General features: G+C 39.4%; 1 protein-coding gene across 3 annotated transcripts in view; it reads right to left on the reverse strand.

Moving 5' to 3' along the window:
- The window catches only part of ZMYM2 (zinc finger MYM-type containing 2), an 81,444-nt gene that overhangs the window by 26,858 nt on the left and 37,792 nt on the right, over positions 1-16,794 (reverse strand). For 2 of the 3 annotated variants that reach the window (XM_026035047.1, XM_026035046.1), the window contains 4 exons: positions 15,002-15,152; positions 14,103-14,218; positions 8,670-8,786; positions 7,906-8,056 (listed from right to left, as the gene is read on the reverse strand). In XM_026035047.1, coding sequence (XP_025890832.1) covers positions 7,906-8,056; positions 8,670-8,786; positions 14,103-14,218; positions 15,002-15,152 — 535 coding nt within the window. The remainder of the gene's footprint in view (positions 1-7,905; positions 8,057-8,669; positions 8,787-14,102; positions 14,219-15,001; positions 15,153-16,794) is intronic. The other variant, XM_026035049.1, reaches the window with a different exon arrangement.

Here is a 16,794-nt window from a genome sequence, read left to right on the forward strand (position 1 = left end):
AGAAAAGAAAATAACAGTATAAGAAAATGAAGTAACTGCCTAGATTAACTGTTGGAGGGATAGGATATTGCCTAGACAGCCCTTTAATCCGACACACTGCAGCTGTTTTCCAAGCACAATTCAATAAATCAATGGTAGAATCAAGACCAGACCCCAAGTGTGACGCGGCAGCTCTGCTGAGGCCAACTGCCTGGTACCTGCTGGAAATTTCGAGAGTCAACAGGTAACAACATCCCCTGCTCTTTCTCTGGCATAGAGAGATGGAAATAGCACAGGACAATGTATTCAGTAACTTCCAGCCTCATGCTATTGTGAAACTGAGATTTTCTTAATTATAAGATCACTAAAAGCACAACACAAATAGAAGCTGCAGCAGACAAAATCTTCCAATAGCAGAAAGTTATTGAGGAATTTTGGCTGTGATGCTACGTACTTTGCTAACAGATTAAATTTGTTAGCAGTGTCAAGACATGACATACAGGATATAGTATAAATAAGATGCTGGAAGTATTGACTGCCTTTTAAACTTTTCTTTCTCTTTGAGTTATAAATCCTCCTCTTCTTAAGTTATAAATTCTCTTGTTTCTTTGGCATCAGAATAAAGAAATTAATGATGCACAAAACTGCCAGTGCAGAAGTCAAGCAGCGATCACTACAGGGCAGTTACTTGGGATGTGAAGTGAGCTGGTATAAAGAAAATAATAATCCTGAAGATGTCAGCATGCAAAGTGACAGTGACTTACAAGTATGGGCTCGGACACTGAAGATTTCTTACCAGTATTTATCCTGCCAGCCACACCTCTCGTAATTGCATGGGGCAGACTCTTTCCACCTCTTTATCCTCCCAGAAATGGGTCAGCACCACAAGCTATCCTCCTCTTCAGCCTTGCCTCAGAAGAGCCACTCAGGGCTGTTCCAAACTTTTCAGACTATAGATTAGAAGCACCCTACTGCTGATCCCGGGAGCGAGGCACAGCTCTCTACAAAACTACTGGAGAGTAGCTATGTTTTCTCAGCTCCTACACTACAGAAAGACTGCGGATGATACTGCTGTTACACACAAAATTAATCAGATAAGGGTTTTTTTCCACCCTTCCTTTCAGTATCTCCCACGTTTCAGTGAGTCATGGGGAAAAAAAAAAATGAGCAGTGAAAATTAAGTAGGGAGAGACGAAAATAAATCCAAAATACGGAAATCTCCCCATGAGTAAATGCCTGAAAAGCATGTTATTTTAACCACTGACTGAAGGACTTCTTGCTGAAAGAGGCCTCTATAGAGGTTAGAAACCCTCAAAAGTTCAGATGTTCATATAAGACTTGAAGAGTTTAATAGTAAAAGAAAAGCCTGTACTTCCTGCAACATCATGATCAAAACCGCGCAAATATATTTGCCTGATGCGTGTTATGTTTTTGTAATACGTAACATAATCCACCTGGGGCAAGGAGCATTTGTTTGCTTTGAGATCCTATCACTTCAGATTGGCATTTTGGTTTCTCCTTTTTATTAAATGTTTGGTACTCCAGGTRTTCCTGGGTTGTAAAATTCAATCACAGTTGCATGATTCTTACTGGAATAGAAAGACTTTCTTGGAAGTATGGAAAAATGTATGGATCTTTGGCAAAACAGATTCTGAGCTCATTCAAGAAACTTGGTCTCTGCAGGGTATAATGCAAATCCTGAATCAAGAGAGCAGCGTCAGCAGCACTGCTGCCTTCATGGATGTGGCGGTGGCCCAAGAGTGTCCTCTACTGGCAGAACATTGTTGCTGAGTGTCAGCATCGGTTCCCTGGTCTTTTCCACATCAACACCAGATCCTTGAAGGTTTGGCCAAACCAACTGTCCCAAGACTGGAGGGCTTGGGCTCATGGAAATAAGCAGTCGATGCCTAACAGCTAATGTCCCACCACCATGAACAAAAAGGTGCATCTGAAATCCCAGACTCCTCCGGATTTCTGCTATGCTAACACCAGATACACAAGCTACAAACTGACCAGATAGAAATTTTCGCACTAACATCACTCAAAGTGAGATCAGCTGCTAGTAATTTTCAAGGAAAAAAAATTACTGCAGGTCATTTGGTTCAACCTACACAGGTGGTGAGTTACACTCCTTAGCAATATTGTTTAGGAGAGCACCACCCCATGAACCTACTGTCTCACCAAAACTAGGGGAGAATTTTCAGAGCTTCTCCACCTCAAAGTTTGAACCAGACATGAAGATATAGCTGAGTATCTGCTAAGGCAATAAAGGCTAGGCAAAAAAAATCCTTCTTCCAAACAAATCTATCCCTAAACTCTGATGTCGCCCATGAGCTGGAGAGAGCTGGTAAGAGCTGGTAGGTGCCTGAACCACTCACAGGTTTACGGCAGTGCGACAGAGAAGCAGCTCCTCCAAAGGGGCACTGCAGGCACAAGCAGAGTCAGAGGGACTTCTCAGCAGCCCCTGGCGCAGGGGGCTGGAGTCCCACGGAGTTATCCGRGGCGGGACCTGTGCTAAGGTTGCTACAACCCCGATGCTCTCGCAGCGGCGCTGCCGACCCGCGTGACTGACGGCCACCTCCTTCGCACATGCAGAAGCTGTGAGAAAGGAATGCTCAACCACGAACGTTCTCTGCACCATCTGCTTCTTCTGGATCTTTGTTTAAAAAAAAAAACTTTGAAAAAATATAATTACTCCATCCTGCAGATAATTAGGTTTTTGCCACTGAAAGGCCACCCTTGATTGGAATACTTTTCTTCTTTTTAAGTACCCTACAAGTCCTGCTGTTCCCTCATTATTATTTTCCCCTTTGTCTCTGGCTTCAAAACGAACATCAATAGCCTTAGGAATACAGGTGCAGAGCATTCAACTTTGGCTCCTCCTTTAATTATTATTGAAATATATCCCCCTGTCTATCGCAACACAAAAGCTGTGCATCCCACTTTCTTTTTTGTCTTTGCCTGAAGAATCTTTCATTATTTATTATCCCAAATCAGTTCAACTTTTATACATCTTCAGTTTAGCCTGGTGCTTTCTATGCTTCTCGACCCCAGCTCCTTCCTTTGTCCTCCCTACCCTGACCCGGTTTCTCAGGTTCTGCTCATTCTTCCATCTTTTCAAGGTGATTATTCTTTCATGCTGCTAAGAAACATCTTCAATCACTTTCTTTTCTTGTGCTGATAACTTCAGCACCTTAAATTGTCATCATGTATCATCTTAAATAACCAATACTACATTTGGATAAAGAACTACCTCAAATATCTTCAAACCCACAACACTGGAACCTAAACTGGAAAAAAAAAACCACAAACAAACAAAAATACTCCAAAACACACTAATCTAATGCGGACTGCTGTAATGCAACAATGTGTGGGGTTTCACTTTATACTCTTTAGCGAATGAAATCAAATCTCAGGTTTTGCACATTCGTTTTGTTTTTCCTGTAGCTGTCAAGGCACATAACATTCTCTCTGTGTAACTCAAGAACCTCAAAATCCCTGGCTTCTACTTTTCTAATAATTTGATCCATGGGAGGGAAATACTTTCCAGTTGGATCCTTCATTATATCCTTCAGTAACAGTAACACTGCTAGCTGTGAGATGGCATTTTAGGGATCATACATTTTACAGCATTTAAGACATATTTTGGTTCTTGTTTCCCTTTGCTAGAGTTTTCCAGTGCATCACTGAACAAAACGTCRAAAGAAAACCCTAGGATAGCAGGTATTTCAGGCCAGAGTTACCAGAAGGATTCATTCCATATTGCCAAAGGAAGTGTTCAGAARCAAATCCAAACTTTATAAAGCAAATCCAAACTTTCAAAGTTTTTAACATGGTAGGCCTCTGTCAGAGGTGCAGGAAATTAGGAAACAGTGATATACCACTGTCATATCTTGAAGATCACCGTTTTCTGCAACTACAATTTGAGAACATTCCAAGAAATCCTGTTGCAGAGCAGGGCAGAGAGGCGCCCAGCAGGGCAGGACCAGGTTCCAACCCTCCTCAGTGTAAGTTCTCCATCTGCTGGAGAAAGCCAGCAGCRCCAACAAGCTTCCAGCAGCCTGTCCTATCACACACCATTTTCAAAACCAGTTTCTTAATTTAACCAGAAGACTGAGTTTTAGGGAATATCTAATTATCTACAAGCAATACTTTAATAAACAGTCTGCTGTGCATAATGACTGGAAAAAAACCACCTACAATCTAAAGTGCTTTAAGTGCACAGTGTGAGAATTGAGCTGTGCCTCAATTTAAGACATCACTTCATTTCCTAAACTTCTTCTCCAGCTTATACAATAACCAACACTACAGCGTTGCCAAAGCAGGTTGTATTCCACTTAGCTGAAACCTCTGGAGTGTTCCCACTGGGGTTACCTTTCAGAATCTTCTACTTAAAAGACAAATAAGTCCCCAAAGACGTTAGCGTCCCATCAAGGTGACAGCACTCTTGCTGTTTTCACTGTTGGCCTTTATCTATTTTATTGTTTGAAAGAGACTTCCACCCATCAGATAATTGAGTTTAATGACATTCTCCTTCTACAAGGCAGAAAGCTGCCAGACACGAACCAATRTAACTGCAATTCGGAACGTAAGACTATTGCAAAGGCTGTGTTATTTAAAGGTTAGTGCTTAGTTCTTTTGAAAAGATGAAGCACAGGCCAAACAAGTCTATGTCTAAAATAATTTACAAAAATACTCACTGTAAAACAGTTCTGTTGCTGCATCGCCTACGATTCATTTGTTTTCCAAGACCCTCAAAGGAGATAAACGTTAAAAAAAGAAACAGGAAAAGAAAAGGAATATCCTCTCAAAAAAACACACTCAAAATCTTGAGGAATCTTTTTTTCCTTTGGGAAAACCTTGAGGATCTTTTTTTCCTTTGGGAAAAAAAGCTTCCCCAGCCTAGACACTTATCACTACTGTGACTAGACATCCATAAAAACTCACAAGTGGTTTTGATCTTCTTGTCTTGGCTTTCACAATTATTTTATTGCCAGTGTGTTACTTCATTTAGAGSGTAGTATTTTAGAATACTTCTCTGGGGGTTGGACTAGATGACCTCTGAGGTCCCTTCCAACCTTAACCATTCTATGATTCTATGATTCTATTGGCAAAGCACTAGGACAGTTTCCAAAGCCCCAGGTATTAAACTCTAGTAACTGTTCGGTTCAGGTGACTCATCTCCCGTGTAGCATTTGAGTCTGGACAGCAACAGGGAGAGGAGAGAGACTCCATGAAGTCATTAACAAACATGTTCARTGTGGCTGACAGGCCAGTCTGACTCACGTCCTACCGCAGGGGACGTGTCAGCAGGCCACAGCATCCATTTGCTAGTATTTCCTTGAGGAAGACATTCAGACAAGGAATAAGGTTCACAGAAGTACTGAATCTGGAGATTATAATGAGAGTGCAAAGATTCATATAAGCGATTGAGTAAAAAAATCCCTAAGTTTGAAGAATGTGAGCAGAGGAACAGCATCATYTTCAGCATTCTGGCTAAGTAGGCACGAGCAGTCTAGGTAGTTGTAGCTGGTCTTACACATGCTTTCTACTGCTTGATTTTGAAACAAACAAGCTCTTTTGCAGAAATTTCAACATCTGTTTAATTTCTGTCTGCTTTATTTAGTAGTCGTCGTCTTTTAAATATCTGCACCCAGCAGAAATTGCCTGTGTTCTACCTTGAGAGTTCAACTGCTTCCAGAGAGCCAGTATCTTTAGTGACTGAATGGCTCAGGTATTCCTTCTGAGACCTAATACACAACACTGTCTTCTGGGGAGGAGTAACTGCAGGTTCAACAAAAAAACCTATTTCAGTGCAGATTCTCCAAGGATGCTTTTCCAAAACTAAAAAAAAAAGCAGTCTCAATACCTAGTGAGTTTATCTGGTACATCTGCTGCTTTTTTTTTTTTTTTTTTTTTATCTTTACTAACAGTTGGGTAGGTTATATCCGGAAAACAGCTATGATAGCAAGGAAAAAAAGAAGGGCATTTCAGTGCTTGGGGAAAAGGAGGAAAAAATTTATCACCTCTGAGAATGGAGCATTTATCTGTTGAGCCCCTCTGGGTCCTCCTAAAGACCTGGACCTCTCCTCCTCACATCAGACCAAAATGCTGCGGAGAGGAGTCAGTCATTCCAGTATTTCTACAACAATCCATAAGAAACGCTGGCTTCCCTTGAAAAGAAACAGCATAGCTCCTTTCTACACAGCTTCAGGCCAACCAGCAGTTCGCTTTCCATTAGGCAACACAGACTGCTTTCCTTACACACATCACAAAAGAGACTTAAGCTGTGGCTAGCAACTGCCTGCAGTAAAGCAATATTTACTCAGGTTACATCCTATTTATGGTGCTTTTCATTCTGTTGTCGAGCGGTTCAGATGGGCACAGGAAGCTGATGTATACGTTGTTTTAACGTTAACATTTCCCGTGCTCCTCCTGGTAAAGATCATCTCTATTCTAAAGCTGTCAGACCAACACATGCAAASTTAGGAGCCACACTAAGACTTCTGGAGATGGATTTGCCCTGTTTAGCAGGGAAAAAGCTTCATTTTCTTTTCTTCCTATTTTTTTTYCCCAACAGGAAATAGAAATGCCAAGGGATCTGAGGAAAAATTCATTCCAAGCCTCTTCWTATCGAAATATATCTATAGAAGTCATACTACTAAGTTGCATTATGAATCTTACTGATTTCATTTTGACAGCTGCCAGGCTTTGATAGAGAACTTCAATTTCTTAAAACCAGGGGGCTGAAAGTGTCCACAGAAACATCAGAACATCCTGAAACGGCCACATTGAAGGAAGTTGCTCCTGTCTCTGAATGTATTCTGCGGAATTGTTTGTTTCTTGAGCAGTGCAATGAGTTTTGTCCTTCTTTTCTCCCTATCACTTTGCAGTCCATTACACAAGAAGAAAATTAGGATGGCAGAGAAATCCTAGCTACTACATTGTATTCCTCAAAAGCTCAAAATTACCCAGAGTTATAAGGAAAAGACAGAGTGGGAGAGGAGAGGAGGGAACCCACCTCCTACCAGACCCAACCACYTCCCCATATTAACAGGATTTTGCTACAACTAAACTGGCAGGTTTGCTGATTATTCTACTTGAAAGCAAGGAAACTTTAGCAAGGTTTATCAAGTCATAGTAAAAACACTATTATTAAAATTACTTCAAAAATACTCACTATATTCCCCAAATAATATGTCATCCAAACCTGTACGTAAATATCTAAGATCAGAACTAAATACCGGTGTCATAGAACTGCTCCCCCAAAATAGGAATTGTAGCTTCTTACTAAGATTATTTTGCTGTTTTTATTTAATACTCATTTCTCCACACATTTTAATGCTACTTAAGAGTCCTATGTTGATTCACTTTCTTTTTAACTTGTTTTGTGTTGAAAATGAAAATCATTAGGCAGGGAAATTACCATCACAGTAACCAACATGCATCTATAGACCGCAAGCTATTGCTCAAATCCCCTTTTTAAGCCAATATAACTGGCATATCCAATTTTTAAAAGTCTAATGAAACAGAGAGCTTGCTATTCCCTCATTTTAGTTAGTGCAGATATAGGCTCTGCTGCCTACAYTTCAAAAAACAAATTTATAAAAATAATATTTGTGTATGCATATGAACACATACAGACTTACGAGTGTTGGTCAGTCCTCCTGTACCTGCAGTAAGCAGCAAAACACTCAGAAGACCTTAAGTGCCCCTCTCCCCACAAAAAACCCTCAAAACCCCCAAATATTGCACGTACATTCACTAAAAAAACTTTTGCTTCACACTCTGAGGTGCATCAGAATGGGTCTGTAACTTGCATCTTAACAGGACATACTAACACGGTTAGTCAGCAGCAGGGAAACCACAATGATCAATACCACACACACAGAGAAAAGAGCAAAACTAAACACACCACATACTCACCTTCACTACAAAAYGGTCTTTTGATGCCAGAGAAATTCACCGTTTCATGCAGCGTTTTCTCCTCTTGGCAGTATTCACAGTAGGTAACTATGCAGTGCAGTTTCTTATAGTCATCAGAACAAGCTCTGCTGCAGAACTGATACACTTTGTTCTAAATGCAAAATTGCAAAGCGTCACAAAGAGGGTTAAACAGACGACAGTACCAGAGTTGGAGAGAGCAAGTTGAAGTAAGAGGTTGCTTTTAATGCAAAACTTTAACATGCAACGTAGAGAGAAGTGCAGGAGCACAGTGAGGATATGGCTTAATGCTAAAATTAGTAGCTCTTGCTCAAGCTGACATCGAGTGCTACAAATATTCATCAGGATTTTCTATGAAAATGCTAAACRGAAAATCCGCCAATCAATCTTAGCTCATCTTCTCCAGATATATATTTTCACTTTACAAAGTATAATAATGGTCTAATAGTTGTTATCTAGTTAGCTAGAGATAAAAACAGACTTTAAACTTACAGTTGAGATTAAAAAAAATTCAATTCTATGAGTGCCTTTTTATTTTGTTATTTATGAATAAAAACTTTCACTTCTATCCAAACTGAAGTTTTATCCAACAGAATCCTATCGATTTTATTAACTAAATTCAAAGTTTTAACACATTCTAAGAAGAGCTGTGTAGGGAAAAAAAGGCAATTACAGGCTTAAACTTTTGTGACCACTTCACCTTCTCTTCTAAAAAAAGTGCTAAAAATAGAACCAAATCCCCTTACCTCCCATTCCAGTACTTCTGGCTTTGAACAAAAAGAACTTTTGCAATAACTGCACTTCAACTGAATATCACTAGGAGAGACAAACTGACCATTTGTTGAAGACTGCACACTAAGAGTCTGAAAGACATGAATATATATACATATACACACATCACTAAAAAAAAAAAGTTACTTCAAAAACATGTTTTTCAATTAAACCTACACTGAGCATTTGCACGTTTGTAAGTACAGGAGCATTCTGCAGCAAAGCCAAACAGATTAGTCTTTTCCCTTGATTCCTTCCCCCTATCATTTTAAATTTTACCATGTCAGTTCTTTATCTTTGCTTTCACTTTAATTATTTTAGGTCTTATATCTCTTACCTTACCTTTCTAATGTCCTTTTTTTCTTTTTCTTTTTCTTTTTTTTTTTAAATGTATAATGTTTAAGTGCCCCTACATTAAACATCTGTTAGTTGTAAGACACATGTTTTTAGATAAGCACAACTTATTTTGGTCACGCAGCTTCAGTCAAAGACCTACAAATAGTTTCAAATCCAAATTCCACCACTGCAGATCATCATCTTACCTAGGCCTGACAGAGGCTTTGCATCCTGTCTTTAAAGATCAAATTGACATCACATAAAAAAAAAAAAAAACTCAACTAATTACCAACTAATTCACTTAATACTGCACTTCATTTAATAGCTAGAGAACTCAACTTTATACTGTCTGCTGCCTTCCCATAGGTCTTACGTATACTTCCAGGGCAATCTTTGCACACCCCTGGATCAATCAACAACCATTAGCTTACTACCAATACTGTGCTCAATACGAGGTTTCAATCAGCAGTGATAAAAGATACTGGAGTAATCCATAAGACAAATTTCTTGCACCCATTGTCTCAGCAACCTTTCCCACACCACTGGCAATAAGTCAAATATTTTTAAAGAAATCATGTTATCTTCAAATAAATTTATTCCTGCATCTCCATCTCACACTGGTGAAAAAGCCAAACGTTTCTGTTAGGGGATACTTTGCTTCAGACTTGCATGTTACTAAGACTTCATCTACGTGGTCAGTCTGCAGTAGGACTGATGGCTGATGCAAACTCCCACGTAAGCAGAGCAATATTGCTGAGTGCTAGAAGTGAGAGCAATATCATTTTATTCAGGTGCAATAATTCTGTAGCAGGAGTTTGGATCTAATTTCATGCACATTTCCTCACCATACACAAGGCCTCAGAACAAAATGCAATAAATAACAGAAAAGATGCCACCTTTATCCTAATGAGTCACTATCCCACAACAACTTTAACCAAGTCTGAAGCCCACACAGAGTATTGTCATATCATCCCACTCTATCCAGCGAGTCTCCGTGCAGTAAAAAGAGGTTTACTAGGTCATGACTGTTCTGACCAAGCAGCCAAGCAATCATACTAACATGAGACCCATGAAGGCATTTTGAGATCAAGGTCCAGTTTGTGCTATTTTCTACACTTGCAGGTTTCCAAACAGGGGAAACGCTGCTCTCAACGCGTGCTGCCATACGGATCATGTAAGTGCAATGGAGGTCCCAGAAGAAGTTGCGTGTGGTTGAAAGCAAACAAGCAAGCAAAAAAGTCAAGCGTCAGAAAGAGCCAGGATACTTCTCACCCCGCTTCAGGAATGAAGGAAATGCTGAAGAACCAGCAGAGGTGACACCCTGTACAAAAGTATCCAGGGCACGGAGGCAGGAAAGAGCATGAAAGAAAGTATGAAGTGCTCACCAAGCTGAGTGCTCACAGTGACTACTTCGAATGTCTCTAATTACCATGAAATATGAGACCAAAATCCACTATTTTTTGTGGTCTACAAACAAAGAGGAAAAAATAGTGCCCTTTTTTTTCCCCATTTGCTTGTTAAAGGAAAAATTCAGGCCGATTTACCCTGGCAGATCAGTAATTGAAATACAGCAAAAGCTATAGATTTGAGAAGAACACAGTTCTTACTTGTTTAAAACTTGCTTTAAGCAATATTCATGTCTAAATGTATAAACCATGTATTTAAAGAATTAAGCATTGTTGTTTTAAAACAAACTGAAACAAATGAAAGCTCTATTATGTGCTTTCCCATAAGGGTCACTACAGGACAGAATTTGCATTACTGAAGTAAACAAAAATATAGGTTTGAAAAGAAATCAATACTTAATCAAAACACAATTTTATATATGTCCAATTCATACTATCCTGCCTACAATTAAGGATTGCTTGTCCACATTTTAGTGAGTCAAGAACACATGCACATATTATTTTTCCATCTTTTCCATCCAAATTATAAGCTGCTTGAAATGGAGAACATCTTTATGAATTATTTGGAAGCATTATTACCCACAAAGAATACTGTAGCAAAAAGACCATAAATTCTTTAAAATCATCCACCAAGATTTTATTGCAAAGCAATAAAAAAGCAAGATTTTATTGATGTTGTGCTTTATAAAACCTATCATTAAAATTATGTATTTATGCTCTTTCTGAAAATCTTACAGCCAATCCAAAACCAGTGAAATTTCCCTTTGACTTTTCTTGAGCCTGCCCTGAACAGGAGGCGCCGAGGAAGCGCCAGCAGCGCTAACGCTAACACTGTTAGGAAGCCGTTTTCAGGCTTCAAAGTGATGCCTCAGAAACTGCCCTGGGCTGTCAATTTCCTGCTGAACGGGAGGCACATCCAGCCTCGGGCACACCAGCTCCTGGCTGGTCCCTGTTATTACCTATCACTGCAGTGCAAGTGCGAAAGAGCGGCCAGCCTTGCTCAGGCACATAAAGCCAAACTGAGAGAATATTTCTTCATACAACTGTGTGTTGAAGACAGCGTGTAGTCGACAGTGAAACTGTAGTCAGGAGAAATACCTTTGAAAGAATTAAATTCTTATTAATGTGAAAAAGAAACAAATACCTCATGAGGAATCCTCTAAGTAAATACAGATACTGTCATCCAATACAACTCTTCCAGGTGCATAATTGACAGCAATAAATTAAACAGGCAACAAAGCAAACACCCCCCRTACCCTCACACATACAAAGCTTTCAACATCAGCACCAGAAGCCCCAGATATTTTCATTGTGATCAGCTTTGGAAGGTTATTTCTACAAGCAGCACGCCATGCTTCCCCCAGCCCTCCCATTGCAGCATATTATTTCTCCAGCAAGAGAGCAAGCAAGAGAGATGCAAGGAACTTTAGGAATAGCGCTTACAGGCACCGTGATGGCAGAAGAGAACACAAAACAACCTACCAYTGAACCATTAGAGCGTTTAACCTGTTATAAAATCCCGCGGTTGCGCATCCTACACTCACTGGCTCTACAACTCTTCAGATTCATCCAAAAATTGAAAGAAAACTCCAGAATTTTACCGTAGGTTTTCTAACACCACATACAGGTCCTTATTTAAGGCAAGTTAGCTTGTACGTTAAGACATRCACACTTGTGCTGGGTTTCCTAGGACACTCAAACTACTGCCCATGCTCACAAGGAATGAACTGGCAGCCTTGTTTTTCCTCAAGAGATAAGTTCAGAGCAAGATCTTCAGCCGAGCCAGTAAAATTTATCAAATGGCAAAGCTGTGGCTGAGGAAATCACTGCTCTGTAACAGCTCTGCCCTCGGCTGCCGCCCTCCTCACTTTTGTCCTGTCCCCGCACAGGAAGGAATGCATCTGCAAGGCGGCCTAAGCCAGCACAGCGCGCAGGCAGCAGCTCAGCTAAACCTCTCAAGTGTTCTAATATATTAAAGAAATAACTAGCTAGAGACAAAACATGAGGTAAAGTGACAATAAATCCTGGAATACTTTTAACCAAAATGAGGAATTTGGCAGAAGGAAGACACAGGTCGTGAGCAGCGGTTATTTTGTTGGGAGAAGGGTAACCTCTAATGACACATTGAGAGAAAGGGCTGGTTATAATGCTAAAATGGCAAAACAAAGTTATCTGCATTATAAAACCATCAAGAAGTATGGAGCACTATACTACAGAATTATGTTTTGATCATTGTAGAAAGCACTGCAATTTGACCAAATGAAATAAGCAGATTTTTTTTCTATTTAGGTTCAATCCCTTACATGTTACTTAGGTACCAAAAACGCCACAGGAATCCGTAAGGTCCAAAGAGTTCTATCCTTTCCATTGAAAAATGACATGAATGGAGTAAATAAGCTATTCTCAAACAATCAAATCTTTTCCGATGGTGAAAAAAAACTATTATTCTACTCAAAGGGTATATGAAAAAATATTTTAAAAATTCAAAACTTTGTAATTTGACATTTTGAGCTAAGCATAACCAAGTGCTAAACACTGACTGATTTGCCAACGCACAGGGCCAGACTCCATTTGTTTTTCATTATACTCTTATTTTTCCTCCCTTTGAAAGCAGAGGAATGTTTTCATTCTCAGTACTCTTGGGACAGCAATCAACTATAGGATCACACAGGATGGAAAAGATGCTGAGTGAGTTTGCAAGCCTTTACATAATAACAACATACACTTATTTTGTTAACCAGGTCCATTTAGACTGCACTAGGAGACATCTACTAAATGAGTGAAGATGGAAGCACAGAACAGGGCTTCATAATGGAAGCCCCATCTGGGAATATTAAGGAAGCAATTAGGAAATTGATTTTTTTTTGCAGTTCATAGAAAAATGTAAACTCTAATGACAAATGTGAAACTGCTGGAGTAACTGTTGTCATGTTGAACAACCGAACAGTACACATTTGGAGAATTGTTCATTTTTCCATATAGAAAGCAAAACAATTTCTTCTAAACATACYTCTTTCATTACCTATGGATTAACTACTACAATGCATTTTACGTATGTTTTAAGTCATATTAAAAATCTGACATTTGCAAAAAGCACAGCAGCCTGTTAACATGTGCCTATGTTTGCTTGCAGCTCTTTGGTTTCCATCTATAACACAAATGGTTGGATTTATCCCTAAAGGTCCTAATGGCTTAGGATCTAATCTTCCATTTTAGAGAGGGTCACTGCTCCCCATGCAGCAGTGCTGGTCACAGCAAAAACTATAACCTTTGTTAGTACAATATAAGAATTTTCTTAAAATGTAAGTTTAGTGCAAGTCTTTAAGACAGAAATTTGTTCACCTTCAATGCAAAACAGAAAGGTTCATGTCCACATAGAGGCAGAGTTGAGAAAAGAAAGATGAGCTCTGATACTGCTTTGTGTTCTCTTACAGATCAAGGGAAAAAGGGTTGGTTATTATTCTATTTCATAAGTTTGAGATAGCAGCTATCGTTATAAAACTGTGCTTTGATAACAAGAAACTGTATGACCCGGCAGCATCTGCTATGTTAATCATAAGCCAGAAAAACATATATAAAAGCAAGTTAGTTAAATATGTACATACTTAACACAAACACAGGCACACAAATATTTAGGGAGGAAAAAAAATTAACACAACAGCTAACCTGAAATTTAGCTACACAACTGGAACTGCAAAAGTTGTACAGTTTTCCATCAGGCATTGTGGCTTGATACTGAGGTAAAGAGTTTCGTTTACAAAAGTGGCAAATAATTCCCATACCTAAAAGAAAAATGTAGTTTACAAACAAAATAAACACAAAATAGTAGCGTAAAAATACTGGATTATMGGTCAGCTCTTCCCACCACTTCAATGTAAAAAAAGTCTGTTTTCCAGCCAGTTTCTAGAAGTCACACACAAAAGAAAAAGAAGTAAAAGTTACTTTTGCTGAATTCTTCCATTAAAGCTTTGCATTAAATTTGAAATAGCACCTCCTTCCTCTCAAATTCATTGCAGCATTTCCAGCTATGCTCTAAATTTATGCAACTCTGTGTTTCTYTCCCACACAGAAAAATACACATTTTAGAATATTTACCTATCCCTTTCCCCAAGCTTAAAAGTTTTAACTGATGAACACCTATCTACATTATAATTATCTCCCTCCTTGTCTAAGGGTCAAAATTTATCAACTATTGCTTGAAAGATAAAATRGGGTTGGGGAGTGGATCAAGAAAAGAGAATATTAGTCCATGCGAGAAGATTGCGCCATTTTGGGGTACACCAGAGAACRCGGGTACTCAACATTTTCTTGCCAGATGCCTTAAACGAGCTCAATGCTCTTCTGGAAATCAAGGGGAAAAAAAACAACAGGGGTCCATTCACTAGCCTTGAACATATAATTATCTATTTCTTTTAAAAATCTGCTTTTAAAAAAGCCTATAATGTCACCAAAAAAAAAAAAAATCTAAAAAGAAATACCCCCTTTTCCCCCAGTTGTTCAACCTTCATTACAAAAATCAGGTCTACTCTTATCAGTGATGAAAATCCATCATCCTTTTCACTTACTTTGTGATTTTGCATATTTTGATTTGTGTGTGTTCATGCATGCGGTTGAGCAGTATGGCTCCATATATCCATTAGGTCCTATGCACTGAGTCATGTCAAAAAACCTGCACTGAGCTCTGCAGCCAGTACAAGATGTTAATTTGCCATATTTCTAAAACACAAAACAAAGCAAAACAATGCATTAGTTATAACTATGCTTGGTTTTTAGTTTTAAATTATACTATAATAAACACAGAGGATAACTTACTTATTTGCTCCTGCAATCCTCTTCCCCATGAGAGCTTTCTACATTAACTAAATCTGACAACCATGATCTCAGAGCATTCAGCACTATGGTTGGGTCTCCTCCTCCTGGGGGGAAGCTGCCTAAAACTGAACTTCAGGTAAAAAAGAGGGGGAAAAAAAAGAAAACAAAATCCATAACCYGCTACCTGCAGCCTGTGCACTGTGCTAAGAGTGTAAGGGTAGCTCTGCTAAGTAGGACCTTTTGAGCCTTGCTGGTGGGACAACGGTCCCAAGACAAGAAGAAAAAGTCTGGGATAGTGAAGAAGAAAAACAGGCAACAGTGCTAAACATGCAAAAACACTTGCACTCTATTAAGTGACAACATCCTTGGCATTATCTGGCATGAGGTTTGTTAGYTGTAGCACTTTGTTTGCAACAGCGCTGCTGGGAGAACCTCTCTCAACTCTCTCAGCTTCAGCTCACTACATAGGAGAAACAGAGCCTGAGCTCTCCATTTGATCAATGGCACATTGTGACTCCATAAACTTGATGGTAACAGGCTCCATTTTGACATCTTTCATCGCAGTAAGCAATCAACAGTTTTCTACACAACTGAACAAATGTTCTTTAAAAAGAATGCAAGTAAGTCACATCAAGCAGAAATACCAGCGACAGAGTCAATACTCAAAAATCAATAGTTCTGATCTGTTCCATGAACTATATACAGTGCTGCTGTGAAAATACCTTATGCAGCCTAAGTATTAGCAAGTTGCTGAAACCCCTCTTGCCTCCCGTCCCTGCCCACAGAAGGAGCCTAAATTGTGASAGCGCCCCAGGAAATTCTTCATTTGAACAACGACGAGCACAYCCTAACACCCAGATTGCTCCTTGCTTACTGCGCAGTAGAAAGTGCCCTACTGACAGATGCTTCTGGTTTCTTCCTTTCTGCCCAGGAATGATTTTGGCATTACCTCCTYCCTCTCACCTTGTTCTCACCCCATCTTTGGGTTTGATGGGTCTTCCTATTTCTAGGTACTCACACTGGAGAACGAGCTCCATCTTCACTTGCAGACAGGAAATGAAGAAGCTTAAGGATTTCATTAAAAATGTCTTTTTTTCTACATTAACAAAATATATTTCAAAATACCAATGCACATGCCTCGGCTACTAACTGGATGCATCAACCTTGCAGAGACCTGCAGAATTTCAAGATACTACAGGAATTTCAACTTCACAGCTTGCACATGCTGCAAGGTAGGAGGTGGGCCCAGACAGCAAGTTCCCATCTACAGAACAGTATCAATACCCCAGGTTCCTTCCTCTCCATTTTATGTGGTTTCCACATACTAACCCAAACCTGCAAACCCTCCTCATGTAACGGCAGCTAAAGGAGAAAATTTGAACATTTAAAAATATGATGCTACGGGGTGAACGATGTGGACCAATGGTGAAAGAAAAAACAAGAAGTGCCACTGCTCTTTACRCAAAGTTATTCCCCCAAAAACTCTTAATAATCTCCCTCAATTTGAAGTGTTTCTGCATTTTTATTACTTGTCAGCCCTTCCCAA

This window comes from Nothoprocta perdicaria, unplaced genomic scaffold, assembly GCF_003342845.1.
Source record: "Nothoprocta perdicaria isolate Ctin4 unplaced genomic scaffold, notPer1 scaffold_155, whole genome shotgun sequence".
In the NCBI taxonomy this organism is placed as follows: domain Eukaryota; kingdom Metazoa; phylum Chordata; class Aves; order Tinamiformes; family Tinamidae; genus Nothoprocta; species Nothoprocta perdicaria.